We start from the raw sequence: 19,299 nt of genomic DNA, 5'->3' as shown, positions 1-19,299 counted from the left end.
ATGACATCACCTGGCGTCCACAGATGTACAGTATAGAAATCCAGTGACTTCACCAGCCTAACACAGATGTTCTCTCTTACACACATGTAGACACACACTCAACATAAACACACTCATTGCACCCACATGGTGTATCAGAGCTGTGACAGTGACGCAGTTCCCAACACCATTACGTAAATGAGAAGTGGTAGCATGTGTTGTGAAATGCAAGAGAGAAAGGGAGAGACTCGAGGCGAGTTTACGGTGCATGACCTCATCTTATCTAAGGCCTGTGGGTGGCGCACAATGCAACAGTACGGGACGGATTTCAAACAAACTGGCATGTAATTTCTGTTTGTCAGCTTCTTTTTCTCTGAATATCAAACCGTCCGACTAGTGTGATTGACAACACACAACTCGCAGTGTATATGTGTTGTGCGGGCCACACTAAATCATAACACACACAAGTAGTCTGCTCTTGAGTGGATCTGCATGTGAGGGCGGAGTTGGATGTAAATTTAACACCAACCAACACATTACAAAATCAGATGACTGTAACTCCTATACTTGGATGTATCAGTTACTTTTTTAAGTCCCACGTAGTCTTCACTGATAAAAATAGTCAGAAACCACGATGTGTCAAATCAAAACAGCTTGACAGCTGATGGCTGACTGGCAGATGTGTGGTGTAGCTACAGTGAGGGTAACACTACATGGGGATTGAGGTCAGTAAGTTTGTTTGACATTTGACCTGAAAGGCTATATTCTTACAGACAGGGTGACACCAGGCTCTGAGCCGGCAGCTCTCTAAAGCTCCCAGTCTGGGTGTTGAGAGCCATGCTGAGGTAAATAGGATGCCAGATGATAATGGCTGGTTCAGTTCCACTGAGTTATGGAGGTAGCTGTAATCTCAGCAGCGTTGTCTGCTCCAGGGCACCAGCCAGAGACTTCCTGGCTGCCGTCATACACTTTTTAGTGTGACTGTGCACTCTTCACGGGCACGCACACGTGCCGTAAAAAACATCCCATATCTTCAATGAAAACAAAGCTCAGTGATTCACATCCACACATGGGGGAAGAGCTCAAAGCACAGAGTGACATCATCACAACTTCCTGTTTCTTCTTGTTGCCGTGGCTGCCAGTATTTGCATACTTTATGCAATTGGTGGATGATGAGTCAGTAGGGTTTGGTCCCATTTTGCTCTTCAACCACAACAAAACCATATCCCTCTGTTCAGCTCCAGCTCGGCTGTACCACCGGAAAGCCTGACCAAACATGGCAGAGATATTACTCCATGGCTTAGCTCAGCGGAGAGGTGAATGACCAAAGTCCCTCCTGTTATTTTGTATGACCGATGGTATTTCATGGCATCATATGAATGATTTTGATCAAATTACAAAATTGTGATCATTCATTTATTTTTGTAAACACAATTGAAAACAGTGTAACTTAAGTGAAAACCATTAACAAGGTTAGATGAGCCTGAATACTTCAAATCTCATATCCCTTTCATCTCAATCAAAACTGCCAAACCATACACCATATGAAAGGTCTTCCTTTAGTAAACAAACACATTAGTGGCAGTTTGTTTTACCGTCCTTCTTCGCCACTTCTTGCAGGATGTAAAGGGTTCTGACTCGTGTAGATTACCATGTCCAACTTACGCGCTCTCACGGGCTATACTTTTTCATGGTCAGCTATCCAATGATGAGGCTCGTAGTGTGTTAAAAGTAGTTTATTTCATGAAAACAAAAATAAACAAAAATATATCCCTATGCAATAATGGACAATCAAAAAACTGACCTTCTGCTGGCCATAACTAACATACAGGCTATAATCTTGCTCCATATCCTGCTCCATCGAAGCTTATCTTGCACTAAAACCCACTCAAAGGAGTCAACCAAAAATGATCTAAAAGCAGAACAGACTAGGAGCTTTCATCTTAATATAGGGCAAACAAACACAGCAAAGCACATTTTGCAACATGACCAATTACCTTAATTCTATTGTATGGTAAACATCTTAAAGGGCATGACACACATTACTTGATAAAATACAATAGTAATAAAATACAAAAACTGTAAACAATATAACATGGCTCTTTCACAGTAAATAACAATCGTTTGTTCCTGTATAAAATATGTATCCCCTACACAAACTTGTGTCAAAACTGGGTGTGAGTCTTTGCCCTGTTCATGACTTATGACATCATATTGAACACACAATAGCTACCAGTGTGTAGTGACTGTGGATGTATTGATGGTGACAACAAACCCAGTCTATCAGAATGTTACATTCTATCAATAACATAATATATATATATATATATATATGTATATATATATATATATATATATGTGTGTGTGTGTGTGTGTGTGTTTTATTATTATATTAATTCAGTTTGTCACTTGATTGTTGGTTGTCTGACTTTAGATATGTTGTATACATTTATTTCTGATTATAAATGTTTTATTATTATTATTCTCAGACTTGAAAAGGAGGTCTTGATGTCATTGTGACTCCCTGATTAGATACATATTTAGGGGTAAAGAGGCAATACAACGTTTTTGGGTCATCAGAGATTAAAACAGGGGGCCACTGGACCAATCAAGTATTATTTATATACATGTATAATTATAATATCGAGAATAAGATTATTATTATTATTATTATTATTATAATTGTTATTATTCTGCAAGCATTAGTTGTAGAAGCCTATGTTAGTAGCCTATTAGCACTGTCATTAGGCTATATATATATATATATATATATATATATATATATATATATATATATACTAATCATATGCTTAACATAGCTCTCCGTGTTGTTTATCGGAATTAGTGCGGGACAAAGCACTGGATAATTTCTCCTCACATTAAGACTGTTTGACATTAATAATTTGGTTCTCTAAAATAAATAGAAGCCATAACCATCGGAAAAGTAAAAAAAAATAACGCATAAACTCGATGCAGACGCTGGGACGTCCCATTTCAGAAACACTGAAAGTGGGGTGAGAGAGAAAAACTGGGTCTCATCCGCCCACCCAGTCTGCCCCGTGTCCCGTCACGTTGCCGGTGGTGCGTGAGACTCGGGTTTGTCCGTCGGTCCAGGTCCAACATCGTGCATGCTGTCCCGTCCGTCCCCCTACCGACCGGTGTCTTAACCCCGCCCCCCACCCGCTCTACCCCTCTCTTCGTACGGGACCGCAATGATTTAGAAGTTCAGGAATCCCACGTGACGTCACCGGGAGAATGATGTAATGCTTCTGTAAATAGAACGTATTGTAATCTCGCTCCAGTCCAACGTGGTTCCTCTCTGGAGCGCCGCTTGTCCCTCTCGACTTGTAGGTAAGCCTCAGCAATTTACTTTCATTCACAAAACTTTAAACTCTAGCGCTCGCCTGACGCCGACACAGACTGCTGAATTTGTCTTTTATCGTGAATTTTCTTTTCTGTTTTTCTATTTTTTTTTTTACGCTGTACTGGAAAGTTAAGAGGGAAGTTTTTGGCTAGCGGTCCCGGTGAAGTCTCATCACCAGGCGGACGAGGTTGAGCGCGAGTGTCTATTTGGGGGGTGTGACAGCACTCTGCTTACAGCTGTGCCGGGCTTGTTTATGAGTCGAGCAGGTTGCGCACCCGGAGCGGTAGGAAAGGAAACACAACCGGCATGTTCTTGAGACACATTCAGGCACTGACCGCCCGGCTGCCGGACTGTTCGCTGGTCAGAACTAATGTGAGCGGAATGAGCTCCAAGCCGAGGCGAGCGGTTCGATGTTATTGACGTTCATCCACCAAACATGGCAACTTTGAGGAGTAGTAAGTAAGTTTAAAGCTGGATATTGTAGATGAATCAAAAGCAGGTGGTTTTATAAGTTGTGACTGCATTATGTCATCCATCACGTGTGTAACAAGAGGAGGAAGCGGGGGGAATAGTCTTATGATTCAGTTGACCCAAAGTTAAACAAAGTAAAAAAAGAAAAGAAAAAATCAACACAGAAACATTAATCCGTTTAAATTGGCAACATGCTGTCCGATCTGTTGTGGGATTTGAGTTATTAAGGATGACGTCATTCTGCGTTGATGTAATCGCTCTGACAGAAGGTTTTGCTGAAAATGTGCTGAGTCTGCTCATCTTGTAGGTGCTGCTGAAAGGAGGACAAAGAAGTAAAAAGTGTTGAAGATAATTGTGTCTAGGCTATCTGTGTATGTATCTCTAAAATATCACATTATGGAGCCTAAAATCATTGCCTGAAAGACACTGTTAAAAGTACAGTTACATAAAACCTGCAAAACTGTGAAAGCTTCTATCTCTTTCAACTGATTTTTCTAAATTATCTATCTATCTATCTATCTATAAATGTGGTGTTGTGGATGCCTTGTTTGTTCATTCCATATTGCAATACACACACAAACACACTCACTCACTCACTCACTCACACACACACACACACACACACACACACCCATGAAGTCATCTCTACTCGCAGGGGTTGGAAAATGGGGGCTGAGGCAGGTTCAAACCTGTCAGGAGTAGGCCTACAGTGCAGCCCTCCCTCTGCCTCCTCCCACCCTCATTCCTTCTCTCTTCCATTCATTGTGTCCTCCTCCTTCTCTCTCGCTCGCTCTCTCTCTCTCTCTCTCACTGCCATTTGCCCTTTCCATTCCTCTCTCCATCACCCTAATGTCACTCTCCAACCCCCCCCCCCCCCCCCCCCCCCCCCCCCCCCCCACACACACACACACACACACACACTGACACACACACTTTCCATTTCTTATGGAAGCATGTACTTTTGCCCTCTTTCTCTTCTCTCACTCTTTCCCATAACATCAGGTCCCACTTTACTGTCTCCTCAGCGCTTTCTGCTCACGCGAACCCAAAGGTTGCTTGAGGGAGGGGAAAGCATGTGTGTACCTGTAAATTAGTGTCCCACGCACGTCTCATCGCCGCCATCAGCACCTTTAACACTTCTTGATACCCCCCCCCCCCCCCCCCCCCCCCAGCAGTTATTCGTAAACATAGGGGGATGAAACGTCTAGCGATGGTCACCCTGTTGACCTCTCTACAAAGTGTATGGATCTTGTTTGGTGACACACAGCCCAGAGCGATGCCTGAGGCCAGGGAGTTGAAGACTTCTTCCTTTGCTCTCAGTGGAAAATGAGGGGTCAGCAGCAGTCGTACTTCAAATAAGTCATAATTACCCCCCATCACAGGCTTAATATCTCCACTGAAGACCTGAGTGGGTCATGCCTGGGTTAGCGCTGCATGTGGGTTCATCATTCTGCTCTATTCTGTGTTTGTGTTGATGTTTTTAACCTACGATGACTTTATTTTTATGTTATGCATGGCAAGCATCCTATCATCACGCTTGTATTATTAACTGAAGCCCAGATGAAAGCTTAATTGCACTACACTAAGCACTTCGCTACATAATAACCATGAAAAGTAAAGATCATGGTGCCGTAAGGCTCTGATTCCCTTCTGGTGTGTACGTGTTATTAGTCATGAGTAATGAATAGTTCGGAAAAGCACAAACAGATTGTATTTATTACACTACTTGTCCTAATAAGAATGACTACCTGCAGTATACAGCAATGCTCTCTCCGCCGGCACCAAAGGGATCATTTTCCCTGAGATAATGTTGTGTCTCTGGGTGAAACATCCGTCATCTGTGGCATCTATTACACAACACTTCCACAATGAAGATGTGATAATGGGAGGAGAACTGTTTCATACAAACTCAGTGTGTGATTTATCCAAGGCCACTCTCTCTCTGTGTAATTAAACATACAGCACCACAAGCTGCCTGCTGAATCAAATCATCATACAGCAACTGTGATCCGAGAGGGATACAGCAGCGCCCTACATGCTGTACAGTAGTGATGAGAATGCAGGTTAAATTGTTGTTCTTGCTTCTTCTGCTTTGTAGGCTTGTGTATGACATGAATGACAAACAGGACAGGACTTATGTGTGCGGCGCCCCGGGCTGCTCTCAGGTCAGTTGAATACAGAGTGTGTGTTACACCTGCCTGCACCGTAGCAGCTGTAATGACTCTTTGTGTTGCAGGAAAATATATGATTATTATTAGATAATTAGATTATTAATTCTGACAGAATAAAGTTGTTTATTGTAGGTGAAATAAAATGCTTTAATATTGCAGAAAGTCATGTGATTTTTCATTGTGGACACACGTATTTCCAGGTTGATAATAATAGGATTGCAATGTGGCAGACACTCAAGCTTGTGTTAAAACAGCTAGTGTGCAATAAACACCTACAGTATAATAAGAGTAAAAAACATTACAAATATATTATTCATTTGTTTTATCATGCGGAGTGATAAATATTCTCAGATAGTCAACTGACTTCAGACCATTATAACTGATTACTCAAGAAGCGTTAGCCATTATAACTGAACGTCTCATTCCATGTGTCATGTCATGCAGCTGCACGCATCTCTTCATATCTTTCTCACTCTGTCGGTGTGCTGCAGCGCTTCCAGTTAGAGGAGCATCTGGTCATCCACAGACGCAAGCACGAGATGTCCCTCAAGTTCTCCTCCATCAAGACGGACACGGCTTTCACAGGTGAGAGAGCACAAAAGAAACCGTGCACGTACAAGAAAACACAACTTTTGGCCTGTCCTCTCTCCCACACCCACCAAGAGCTGATATTTGAGTTTGTGTATCCCCTTATCTCCCCATAACCATACATAATCTTCCTCTTTTTTTCACTCTATGCTGTATGTCACTCAGTTCAGCTGTTGTCTGGCTGCATGTGTGTGTGTGTGTGGTGACCTCTTTTCAGGATCAGTGCTTGATGAAAAAGTGATGACGCTAGTTATACAGTATGAAAGTAGATAAGCTTGATACAGGCTTCTTTCCCTCAGATAGTCTGTGTTGTGAAACAGAGTGTCTCATGTTGCAACATGCACATTATACTCCATCAGATCAGACCGAACATGCTGATAACGCCGTCAGTGAAAACCAACTTTGATTTAAAAACGCATGGAGGAGGTGTGGAGGGGTCAGCACAAACCTTCTTAAAGATCCTTCTCTTTTATGTTTCATATATTTTACTGTTTTATATATATTTATATATATATTGGGCAAAGTAAAGGCGACAGGAGATCATCTTAAAATTGGGATGTAACCAAATGCTTTTGGATACCTCAGTTTTTTACTGCGTGAACCTGGGTTTGCAAATAACACTAGTTTGCTGAGAAATTGCACAAATATTTACCAATCGCAGATGGACCGATAGGATAATTTATGACCACAGCAGTGGCTTACGTACACCAAATATACCGCAGTGGAGCATATTATTTTTCTTAATTGATCACACTATTTTTTTGTCAGTTAAATGTCACAAAATAGCAAAAGTAGTAAAAAGTAAATCACAAATTTCCAGAGCCAAAGGTGACTTCTTCAAATAGATTTGTTTTGCTCAACTAACACTCCAAATCCCAAAGATACTAAGTTTACTGTCCTAAAATACAGAAAAAGGCAGCAAATACTCCTATTTGATGAGCTGGAACCAGAAAAAAAAAATCAAATAATAATGATTTTTATTAATAATTTTGATTTTGTAAATTCCTCATCTTCTTCCTCTTCTAATTTTCAAAATGATCACTCAGTTTCTAATGAGCTGCTAACCAACAATTATTTAATTCTCATGGGGTTTAGTGGGGAGATGTTTTGCCCCATGATAGTTTAAATGCTGTTTTAGATACTGTTTTAGATTCTCCAGAACCATAGTCAAACTATATGGGTGCGCCGCACGCTACAACAATTTATTAATGCTCTGCTTTTTACTCCACTGAGACATTAAATTAAACAGATATTTAAAGGCAAAAAAAGACAATACTGATCCAGTTGCATGTCACATCTTTAGAAGCTCCTACAATGCAGTGCATGACGAGTAGCTTCACTAGGCGAACGTTTTTTCTATTGCACCACGACGGTCCAGACTCATGGCCATAACACTGTCACGTGACAATGTCTGTAGCCATAGAAACAGCTGTCCATCTGGAAATAAACATGAGCATGGCATCTAACCTCTGCAGACCCTCCCTCTGCAGCTCTCCCTCTCCCTCTCTCTCTCTGTCCTGCAGCCTGTCACACCTCCTGCAGGAAATCTCATGTCAAAACAAAGAGCCCAGCTGACCTCTGACCCCTGCATGTTTAGACGGCTCAAAGAGACAGACTGATGTTATCACAGACAGAGACAGAGAGCACGGCCGAGAGGAGACTTGGTTCCACTCTCGGCGTTGCAGCTTGGACGACAGTCGATTTTAGAAAGCAAATAAACTAAAACAGGGCAGACTCAGCGATACATAAACGTCAACACATTTTTTTAAACCTGTCCTTTTGTTTATGTGTTTGTCTGTAATGCTTCCAGACCAGACTCCGACGCCAACCCGATTTTTGCAGAACTGTGAAGAGGTCGGTCTGTTCAAGGAGATAGAGGAAGAGTTTCTTCAGGCACAAGAAGAAGAGAAGAGCAAACAGGTACATTTTACACAAAAATCCAAACCAAAATTAAGCCGAATTTTTAATATTTTTGCTATTTCTGGCTCAGTTCAGCGTTTTGAGTGACACTTGAGCGTCGAGGGAGATAAAAGCAGTCAGACCCAATTAGGCAACTGCAGATATCTGACCTGCTGCGAGGAAAGACACACCAGGCGATCACATTCTCCCCTGTAAATTAAACAGCCAGACATCAAACACACAACAACAACACGCAGACGCACACATCACTTCAGATCACAAAACACACACTAACTCAAAGTAAAAAAAAGGTCCCAGCTGACTGTCGCTCCCACTTCTCCCCACAGAGGCTTTCTCATAATGGGCCGGCGCCCTGTATGAACCAGCAGCAGCTCAAACCCCAGCTTCAGCTCCAGCACCCACCCCAACCTCAACACCCACAGCCGCAGCCACCGCTGCACCATCCTCAGACCCATCCCCTGCAGCACCCTCACTCTCATGGCCCCTTGCTGGGCCCCAGCTGCAGCCTGGCTGCCCAGCAAGCTCTGTCCTCCTCGCAGTCTGGATCAGTCATCACCCAGGCTTCTTCCACCCTCACGCACTCAGGGTGAGTACGGCTGCACACATACACACCTGAGAGGCACTCACACACACATACAGTGGAGATTTCACTTTGCATCCATGCAGCTACACTCAGTCCTTCATCACACACACATATTTCCTTTTAATGTTGCCTTTTCTCACTCTTTCTTCCTCTCCTTTACCCTGTCTCGCCCATCCTGTTTTGGACGTATTATAACTCATTCTGTCTAGCACAGACTGGCATTTCCCCCTGCATAATTTATCACTGCACTAATGAACTGAGAGAAAGGAGGGAGAAAAAAAAAATCAAACATCAATTTACGAGAGAACAAAGTCCTAGCAAAAGAGATGGAGAACCGCTGCACACCACCCACTCAAACCCACTGCCACCACCCACCCTGCCACCCAAATACTGCCTCTGTTATGTCTGTTAAGACTCAGAACCAGACTGGAGTCTCTCAGCGCCTGAGCAGCTTCCATGGCTCCCTGGTTATCAGCCAGTTCAACAGACAGATTAGAGGAGTTCCTGTCTTTCATCTGACCAGCTCCCACCAACTGCTTTCCCTCCTCCTGACATTTCAACTTTGGATTTGGATTTATGTCATACATAGACTGTTGGTTTAATGAAACATGTCACACCAGTTTTAATTGGAGCATGCTGTTTGATGTGAAAAATAGTTAAAAAGACAAATTTAAACTTATTCAATTATTCAGTGATTTAAATGACTCCAGGCAATGAAAATGGTAACATTGTAGTTGATAATGCAAGCCGCTCTTTAATGAAGACAACATATGTAACATATACTTTCTAGTTTTAGTAGTAGGAGTAGTCTGTGACTACATTCAATTAATCTAATTATAGTATGTATACGTTATGCCTATTTAAAAACAACACAACGCAAAATAGAATAAAGCAAACAACTTTTATTGCTTAAACCTAAACCTCAACTTCAACCTCCATTTCCACTGCCACATTTATTCAGTCATTCTATATAGTTAGTTTTTTTATTGCTTTGTCTTGTAGTCATAGTTATCAACTAATGAATTAAAAGGGGCAGTTTCATTATTACATTTGTGACACTTTGGCAAATGTTTGTTGGACATTGTCTTTATTGTTGAGTAGACAGTAGAAGAAATAAGGGAAGAGAGAGATAGAGAACGACATGTAACAAAGGTCTCTCGTCTCAAACCGGGGGACGTCAGTGCTGTAAAACCCCGGGTCACCAGAACATCTCTCCTTTGAAGCACTTCTCTTAATACTTTGGAGACTAACGAGGAATTGTAAAGCTTAGGAGATAAAAGCCTTGTGATTTCTGCCTACAAGACATATAGTAGAAGTCTGTGTCACATCTCTGCAGTTGATTCGATGAACCAAGGTACCAAAAGTAAGTCAATGACATAGTAAACTCCACACATCTGTCCAGGACCAGACAGTGGGGAGTGAGCTGTTGATTATTGTACGTAATCGGTGCCAGCTGAATCCAGACAGCATGTTAGTCAGTGAAACCAGCTAAGTGTTGCTATATGAAACATGGATCGAGTGTCTGACTGTTTCCCCTCGTGTTTACGACCGGTTTTCATAGCAACCTGGTCTCTGAGAGTCTGGCTGTTGGCCCGGTAGAGCTGTTGTGGTTACGTTAGGAAATGCTGTTTTGGTTTGTCTGTACTTTGTTGTATGTTAAACGGGCCGCTTACCCCGGATTCAGTGATGACATCATTGGCGATGACCTCAGCACGGCCGCGGAGGCCCACGCTGTCCGATTGGCTGAGAGCCAGACCGGTTAGGTCAGCACATGGCACCCCGGGTCTCTACATCCCCCGCTGTGATCCCAGAGCGTCTCTCCTCCCTCTCAAGCTGTCACTTTTTTTTCTCCATATTTCTGTTTTCTTTCACGTTTTTCACCTCATAATAGTTTCCATTGACGTCGCCTCACCTCAAACCTCTGCTTACGCCTTTTTGCTCGCATAGAATAACATTTACATTTTCTCTTTCCTTCAGCGGATGCTTTTGTCCAGATTTTAAGTGTTGGTTCACCCAAATTACGAAACAGCATATATCTTCTCATTTACTTCTAGTGGTCTGTAGCCATGTAGATAGTTCAGGTTGTAAGTGCCCACATTTCCACCTCTGAAATTTCCTCCTCCACTCGGTGTTACCAGATTTGACTGACACAAAATAGCCCAATAAGAAGCCAGAACCCACCTTTCTTCCCTTTCATGTCTTTTTTCTCAAATGGGGTGTGATGACATTTTGTTAAAATAACACAGACACACAAACCTTGGTTGCAAATGTACCTGCAACTCTAGACAACATTAAACATTTAACTTCTGATCATCCCCGTTAACTTCTGTGTGTAAGAAGAAAAATGAAGCATTCATACGACATACCTCATAAGATATTCTTTTCTAATAGTATGCGTTTAGGGACACTCAAAACCACCAGTTACAATAATGAGAAAATATATCATTTATATCTTTTGTTATAATAAACAGACATGAACAGATACAAATTATTTTACAAGCACTTTATCACAGAGGTACAATAATTTGTACAACCATTTTTACTCACCAAATAAAATAAAAAGTAGCTCATTTGGGCCAAATTGTATGTCAGTACAGTGGAGGTGAATAGAATTAAGATTGTGGTGCTCACAGTGAAAACGGAAACAACTCTTTCCAGTAACAGATGTCCCGATTAATCTGGATAATCCACAGAACAATAGTTTTCACAGGGACTAATTTTTCAGCAGGAAGTAGTTCCAATGAAAAATGTCCACAGTGAGTTCTAGATTATTTAGAATAACTGCAACATTGTTTCTGAAAAGACACACAGCAAAACATTTAACTTTAAAAAAATGTTCAGCACCACAAGTAAAATTCCAGTCACCTCCATTGTATTGGGGTAGAGGATAGATATTTCAATGGATACCTCATATGGTAAGTCGTAAAAAACCCAGCTCAAATCAGTCACAGATCAGGTTCTTTAGTAGTATATTTGATCATAATTCCTCTTCTATCAGCCTGTTGATTTCTAACATACATTTATCCATCCACAGCTGACACATTGACTTTTTTTGACCATCTATGTCAGTCTCACCTCCATCTGCCATTAAGCTATAAATGTTTCAACTCGAAACCTCTCTCTGAACTTAATTAGTGAAACTTTAGCTGTGGATAGCTCTCTGGCTTGACTCACCCCTCTCTCTCTCTCTCTCTCTCTCTCTCTCTCTCTCTCTCTCTCTCTGTGTCTCTCTCTCTCTCTCTTTCTGTGGCTGACCACAGGCCAGTTCCCGGGTCACTGTCGTCTCTCCTCCAAATGCGGAACAGACAAACACAACCGCTACCAGCCTCCTTACCTGGCACCCTGCCAGACCCCGCCATGCAAGGGGCATCTGCTCAGCACATGCCTGTAAGTATACGGGAGACTGGTTACTCACACATTTGCATTCAGACGCGCGTGCATTATGATTTATAGATGCAGGGATAGTGGCCAAAGTGGTCAAGATCCCCGAGTTAGAAATATTCATGGCTGACAGAAAAATTCACTTCACTCCTGTGTATGAATTAAACAAAAGTGTCAAACTCCAAATGGATATGACCTCGTGGGGAACTCTTTACACTTGAGGTTATGTATGTGCTATAGCGTTTTCTTGTCTTAGTCGAAAGGTTATTTTTGTGTCAACTTCTTTCCCTTCTTCAGATAGAGAAGCAGATGTCGTGTATAATGGGTATACCAGGTCCAGGACACAACCCCTCCTGTTCCTCGCCCCAGGTACTAACCACATTCCTACTGTATGCCATTGTTTATAGACTAAATCTGATTTGTAAATTACAGTATTAAAGGACTAGTTTGACATTTTGGGAAACACAATTATTCGCTTTCTGAAAGAGATGTGGATGATGAAGATGTCTATTTGTATGGCAAGTATGATGCTACCACCAGCAGCTGGTTAGCTTAGCTTAGCATAAAGACTGGAAACAGCTAGCATGGCTCTGTCTAACAGCAACAAAGCCCGCCTACTAGCATCTCTAAAGCTCACTAATTTACAACTATGGTGTAAAAATGACAATTTTATAGGGGCCAGACTATTTCTTGGTTGGGAACAGTAATTTCCTGGAATCTCCGCTGATTGCATGGCAACTGCTCAGAGACAATAATTAGTGAAACATTAAATTGACGTTTTCACACTTAGATGTTTTGTCCAGATTGTGCATGCTAATTAGAGTTCTTTAGAGGTTCTGGTAGGTCATTTTTGTAACCTTTGACCAGAACCAGACTAGCCGTTTCCTTCTGTTTACAGTCTTTAAGCTAAGCTAAGATTACCGTCTGCTGGCTTTAGCTTCATATTGTTCTCATATTGAACAGACAAGAGTGGTAGCAATCACCGAGCTATACCTTTAAGTTGTTAATGATTTCACTATTCTCATCTCTACTCTAGAATTAAAGCTATAAAACACACTCATATTCTGCCTTTGGCTTATTTTGTCCTAATCACTATAGACAGGAAACAGTGTATAATTCTACACTTTAAGAGACTCACACACACACGCACACACACACACACACACACACACACACACACACACACACAGGTCCGCACCACAGGAAGTCACAATCTACATGCTCTCCCTAGCTTTCTTGGTTGTTTTATTTCCCTTGTGTCAACATGCTCTCAACCTCTCCCCTTGTAAATTTTACATTTCCTCTTTCTAGGTGCATGTAGTATGAATTGTTAAAAATGTGTGCTATCAAAAGCAACTTCAAAAGGAAAACTGTGAAATCGCCCTGCATCCATACACAAACACACACACACACACACGCAGGTTATGACTTCATGTGCAGAGCTTGTATATAGAGTGGTACATTGAAAGTGGTTTTAGGTTTCAGAGCTGCTCAGGTCGCGGGTTCATATCTGAAAATCTCTTCTTTGAGCACACACACTTCTTCTCCATACCAATTCAATTTAATTCTATTGCGATTTAGTCTTGCCAGGTGTTGTGTTTTGCATTCAGAGGGTGTGAAACAAGACTCCTTTGTAAAACCACAGAGGGTGTATTAACATGCCTCCGTTGTACAGTAACTCCACACTCAGCTGAAGTGGAAAAGTAAACGTTTAACAAGTGGATCAGTGTTTCATGTACAGTTCTGTGTCTTCATTCACTGATCCCTCCAGACAGAAATATCAACGTGGTGTGTCATCCAGGCCAAGGAGACCCATGATGTAACCACAGGCCCCAGTGTCAGGGTGTTTCTATGTAGTAAACAGAGCTGAACTACTCGTGTCCCGTCCTGTCCAGTGTGTGTGGCTGTGCGTGTGTGTTTGACTGGCAGCCTGGCAAAGCTGGCACAGACAGCTCGGTGACCTCATCCTTGGCACCCGCTAAATGTGCTCCCTTTTTTCGTTGTTGAATGGTTGAAGAGGGGAAAAAAATCTGCTTCTTCTCTTAAAGAATTATTGTGTAACAGGGAACAGATAGCAATATGGCCAGGGGGGGTGGGGGGTGGGGTGGGGGGGGGGGGGGGGGGGGGGGTGATGTCATGCTCTAAACATGACCTCTCCCTCTCTGCGTCTCCTCTGCTTAGTGTAGGAGAAAGGTGAGATGAGGTTTAATTTAGCTCTTACAGTCTGTTTAGTCAGTTGATACGTGGGAATGATAAAGTGTGAAGGTATCAAGCTGCAGACTGCAGCATTTATTGTAACACATTATCCCTCTTATCTACAGTTGTTTTCACGGTTGTGGATAATTAGGAGAAAAGGCGATGATGGGCTAAGTGGGAGTTTGTGGCTGACAGCAGTTATAGTTTTTATTTTGAGACGTTTTGCTCCGTAGAGTAAGGATACTGTGGCCTGCAATGTAGGTTAGGTGGCTTATCTGCTGTTACCAATTTAGCCGGTGTTGGGGGTCAAACACACCACACCCAGTATGAGAGAGACGGAAAAATGTTTATGTATATCCTCAAGCTCTTCATATACAGTGTTTAGTTTCACACATATCAACTCAAAGGTGGTTTAATATCCTTGGGTACAAAGTGTTCAGACATACTGTATGTGGAAATATATGTTTATTTTTCTCAATTGACTCTCTTTAAAGTATTTGAAAGTTATTAATGTGATGAATTTTACAACCTATACTTTTGTAAAATACTAAAGCTGTCCCTGTGTCATCTTACCCAGGGGAGTTGTAAAAGGACTGATTGTCCAGAAATTGACTCAGAGTCAATTGACGTAAGGAGGTCTCCAGTTGCCAGGGCTTCAGGTGTAATGTTGAAGCGTGTGAGTGAGTAGATTAGGGTATGGGCCATGAGGACGGGAGATTTGTAATGAAAACACATCTTGATCCAGGCTAGAGATGTTACCAAATCTTCTCAGTGCTTCAAAAAGATAAGTCCATTATATACGTTTGTATGGGTTTTGATTACATAATGGCCACGTCAGAGGTCCTTTCATGCTCAGAATGCAAATAGCCATAATACAACACACATAAGACAATGATTCAACCGGGAGATAGAACTGTAGTTAGCAGGACCTGTGGCATCTTTGCCCTTCTTTAATAACTTTGTATATCTTTGTACATAGAGTCTTTAATTATTTTTTAGGATTGGTGTTAAAATCTCAAGTGTCCAATAGAACTCAACCCCAAATCCATCTAGGCCCAAGTGAACTTCATTTCATTGGTACTCAAAAGGCTTTCACTAATGTTTAGCAACTAAATTCCCCTTGTCTTAAATAGTAGTTAAGAAATTAAGAAATTAATTAATTACATTTTTCTTAAATTAAGTTAAGAAAAACTTGCAATAACCAGCTCCTACACATCCCAGCGTGCAATTAGTTCACCAGCCTGGTTAGAAATTGGTTTTCAGTAACATTCCTAGAGGCCATAATAAACTCAGAATGAATGTACAGTTTGAATCTGAGAGGATGTGACAATACACAATGAGAATGTCAATTACTAAGGCTCATCTGTGTTTACCTTTCTTAAAGAAATTATATGACCAGCTCTGTCTCTGTCGGTTTAGAGCTGGCTCTCAGCTCACAGCCTTTTCGATTGTAGAGAAAAAAGAAACTTGTACATTGGTTTAGGAGATTGCCCTGATGGATGCACATGTGGTCAACAAACAGCACTGTACATCGACTGGACAGTGTACATAAAGGCTGTTACTGTGGTTGTTTCTATCTAGTATTTCATATTTTATGCAACTTCAAATGCTTTGTACAGTGCAGCATCATGTACACTAATACTACATTTCATCTTTTAATCACCTCTCAGAGATCCAAACAGGCTCTGGGCCACCATTTCCAACAGCACCACCCAGCAATGGTCGCCATCAACAACCCTGTGACATCCATGGGTCACATGATGGAGATGATGTCACAGCGTCATCAGGCACCTCCACTACAACACCACCACCATCATCCTCATCATGCACAGCTTCAAACTCCACCCCTCACCTTCCAGCAGCGATGCCATGCTTCACCTCCGCAGCATGTGGGAAGCAGCCACGGCCACCACGCTCAGGCTCACCAAGCCCCGCCTCCACATCTGCACCAGGGCTCGCCTCCTGCACCTCCCCTGTCTGTTCCAGCACAGGTACATATGCTTTATGTTTATCGATCAGTTCAGTGACGATGCACCTATGACTTCATACTTTTTGCATTCAGGCACAGTGAGGTTACTCTCGAGATGTTTGTTTTTTGCTTGTAGTTATCACCAGTTGCACAGCAGATGCAGTCCTCCCATCCATCCCACTCCCAGCATGCAGTGCAGGCAGGCGGTAGCTGCAGCGGTGGAGGAGGAGGCGGTGGCGGCAACCGTCGCAGAAGGACGTCGGAGCAGGACCCTGATGAGCGCAGGCAGAAGTTTCTGGAGCGGAACCGGGCTGCAGCCACCCGCTGCCGACAGAAGAGGAAAGTGTGGGTGTCGTCGCTGGAGAAGAAAGCTGAAGAGTTGACGCACACAAACCTGCAGCTACAGGTGGGACACGCTCTGAACACACACAAGCGCACACAATCCAAACTTCAAGGATACTTAGTATTTCTCTGCCTCTTCCCAGAATGAGGTGACGTCATTGAGGTCAGAGGTGGGTCAACTGAAGCAGATTCTGCTCACCCACAAGGACTGTCCCGTCACCGCCCGGCAGAGAGAGGCACAGGGGTACCCCAGTGAGTAAAACCCCCTACCCTGCACTTCCTCTCTAGAACTCTCACCAGCTTTCCCAGACGCCTGACACCAATCATCTCCATTCACCACAGAGGGTATAATTCAGATACCTTGTGCACATAAGGGGATACTCCATGGTTACATGTTGTCCTGTTATGGAGCTCCACCACTCGGCAGACATAGGGACCTTAAACTGTATCTCACAGAGTGCAACTAAACAGCACTTAAGACTCTGCTTTCAACCCCATTCTCCAAATATTGGTACATGCACTTTTATTCCTTTTCGGAGAGGCAATCAGGGGAAAGCACTGCACTCGTAACTCTCCATTTAAAGGAATGCATTTTTCATTTCCATTTTCATACGGTATTTGAAATACTCTAGAGCAGTGGTTCTCAACCTGCGGTTGCCAGATGGTTGTGGAGAAAAAAAGTTGATTACATACTAAATATAAAGATGAAATAACATTTTTTTTAAACTGGGGAATGCTTTTTACATTACATCGCCTGTGATATAATTTGCCTCATAATAGATTTTATTGAGTGTTTAAAAAATGTGCATGCACATAAGTTTCTGACCGGGGATTTCTAGCGAGTCAGGGGGAAAGAAAAAGCCACAGAGCGCATCAAAAGTCCACAGTGCCTAGAGCACATTGGACAACACCTGGGGGGTGGGTTGGGGGGTGGTTGCAACCCAGAAACATTGAGAACCGCTGCTCTAGAGTGCAATGCAATATTCTGGCATATTGCCTTGCATGAAGTTGCTTGGAACAAAATGCAGACAATGTCCATCTTGCACTCAAGGCAGGCTAAAGTTAATGTTCAACAATAATTGAACCTGTATACGACCTTAAAGGAAAGAAACAAATACTGCACCTTGTGGCTTAAATGAAAGCAGCCATTGTGTTCTCAGTGTTGAGCTTCAGAGAACAAAAGTGGATGCAATATTGGCATGTGTTACTTTCGTATATTTCTATTGTTGTCTTTTTACCTGTATGTACAGTATTCATTTGTTGAAAATAAAAGAGATATTTTCCTTTAATCTGAGCTGTAGTGAGTTTTTCATTCATTTGCATGCACATGCTCACAAACCCCGCACACAGCACAGACAATCCACACAGGATCTGTGACTTTGATTGACAGCTGTCTTTGTGTCCAGCTGCAGGGGTGAGCCCAGGCGGAAGTCCCACCCCTGTAGATCCTGGGTCTCATCTGCAGGCCATCCAATACAACAGCATCTCCACCTCCTCGACGGCTGGAGGCGACACTGGGCACGACCCCAGGCCTGGACGTTAGCCCTCACCACACAGAGTACGGGATGGGACTGGATGGCTGAATCCTACCAGACTGAATTATCTTTATGTCAAAACTACATTAAAGTCTCACTCAGCTGCGGATCCGTGCGTCTTTACATTGTAGATGAAATACTGAACTAAATAGGTGAATTTATAAATCCATGTGAACACTGAGGTATTTTTCTTTTCTGGTTGGAGAGGAGACCGGAACCACATACTGATACATTTCCATAACAGGTGCAAAAATGACCTTTTCTGAAAGCCTTGTTAAAACCTGTGATGGTTACATGGCAACTGGATCCTGTGTTCATTCAGAAAGTGTTTCCGTTCACAGCAATCTAACCATTGCCTGCTACCCACTGACTATGCACAGAAACACGCATACACCTCTTTTCAGTATGTTTTCCTCTTATACCTTGCACTAATAAAAAAAAAAGAAGCCAATATTTCAGTTTTATATTTCAAACAGAGCATCTGTGAGCGCACACCTTATGCCTTCTCTTGTCAAAACAATGTATTTTTCATACTAAGACAAAACATTTTTTTAGAATCGAACCCACAGCTGTTTAGAGCAGGATTGTACAGTATTTCCTTTCAGCCACTTTTATAAACTGCCCAAAGACACAAAATAACTATGAACTGCACCTTATGTCTCAATCTCTGTCAGTCAATAATAAAAAACTCTTATTCTGGTATTTCCTTGTGTTATTTGTATATCCTTTTCCTATGACATAAAATCTGTCAGATTTCTTTTACACTATAAACCTGTGGTTTTGAGCAATGAGATTATAGT

The 19,299-nt window shown here is 42.3% G+C and overlaps 1 protein-coding gene across 4 annotated transcripts; it reads left to right on the top strand.

The window, feature by feature from the left end:
- Positions 1-3,227: 3,227 nt before the first annotated feature.
- LOC137872659 (cyclic AMP-responsive element-binding protein 5-like) lies at positions 3,228-19,201 on the top strand. 4 transcript variants are annotated; one of them, XM_068710984.1, is made up of 11 exons: positions 3,228-3,802; positions 5,913-5,979; positions 6,477-6,570; positions 8,384-8,493; positions 8,820-9,079; positions 12,337-12,463; positions 12,755-12,826; positions 16,324-16,644; positions 16,759-17,028; positions 17,108-17,216; positions 18,377-19,201. In XM_068710984.1, the coding sequence occupies exons 1-11, from the start codon at positions 3,780-3,782 to the stop codon at positions 18,505-18,507; spliced, it is 1,584 nt and encodes a 527-aa protein (XP_068567085.1). In that variant the 5' UTR covers positions 3,228-3,779; the 3' UTR covers positions 18,508-19,201. The 4 variants fall into 4 exon arrangements, with proteins under 4 accessions (XP_068567085.1, XP_068567084.1, XP_068567086.1 ...); XM_068710983.1 differs by having other exon boundaries at positions 3,229-3,802; positions 18,371-19,201; XM_068710985.1 differs by having other exon boundaries at positions 3,230-3,330; positions 18,371-19,201.
- Positions 19,202-19,299: the final 98 nt, after the last annotated feature.

The sequence above is a fragment of the Cebidichthys violaceus genome, unplaced genomic scaffold (assembly GCF_023349555.1).
Source record: "Cebidichthys violaceus isolate CVI_PGR_0920_01 unplaced genomic scaffold, fCebVio1.0.p SCAF_16, whole genome shotgun sequence".
Taxonomy (NCBI): Eukaryota; Metazoa; Chordata; class Actinopteri; order Perciformes; family Stichaeidae; genus Cebidichthys; species Cebidichthys violaceus.
The sequence above is the reverse complement of the archived record's forward strand: the minus strand, read 5'-3'. Positions and strand labels throughout refer to the sequence as shown.

What these genes read in the sequence shown, in the direction of transcription:
- LOC137872659 (XM_068710983.1), top strand. Translation starts at nt 3,780, where the DNA reads ATGGCAACTTTGAGGAGTAGTAA. An exon ending in CATCTGCTCAGCACATGCCT is followed by an intron (nt 12,464 to 12,754) that starts GTAAGTATACGG and finishes TCCCTTCTTCAG; the next exon opens with ATAGAGAAGCAGATGTCGTG. An exon ending in CCCTGTCTGTTCCAGCACAG is followed by an intron (nt 16,645 to 16,758) that starts GTACATATGCTT and finishes TTTTGCTTGTAG; the next exon opens with TTATCACCAGTTGCACAGCA.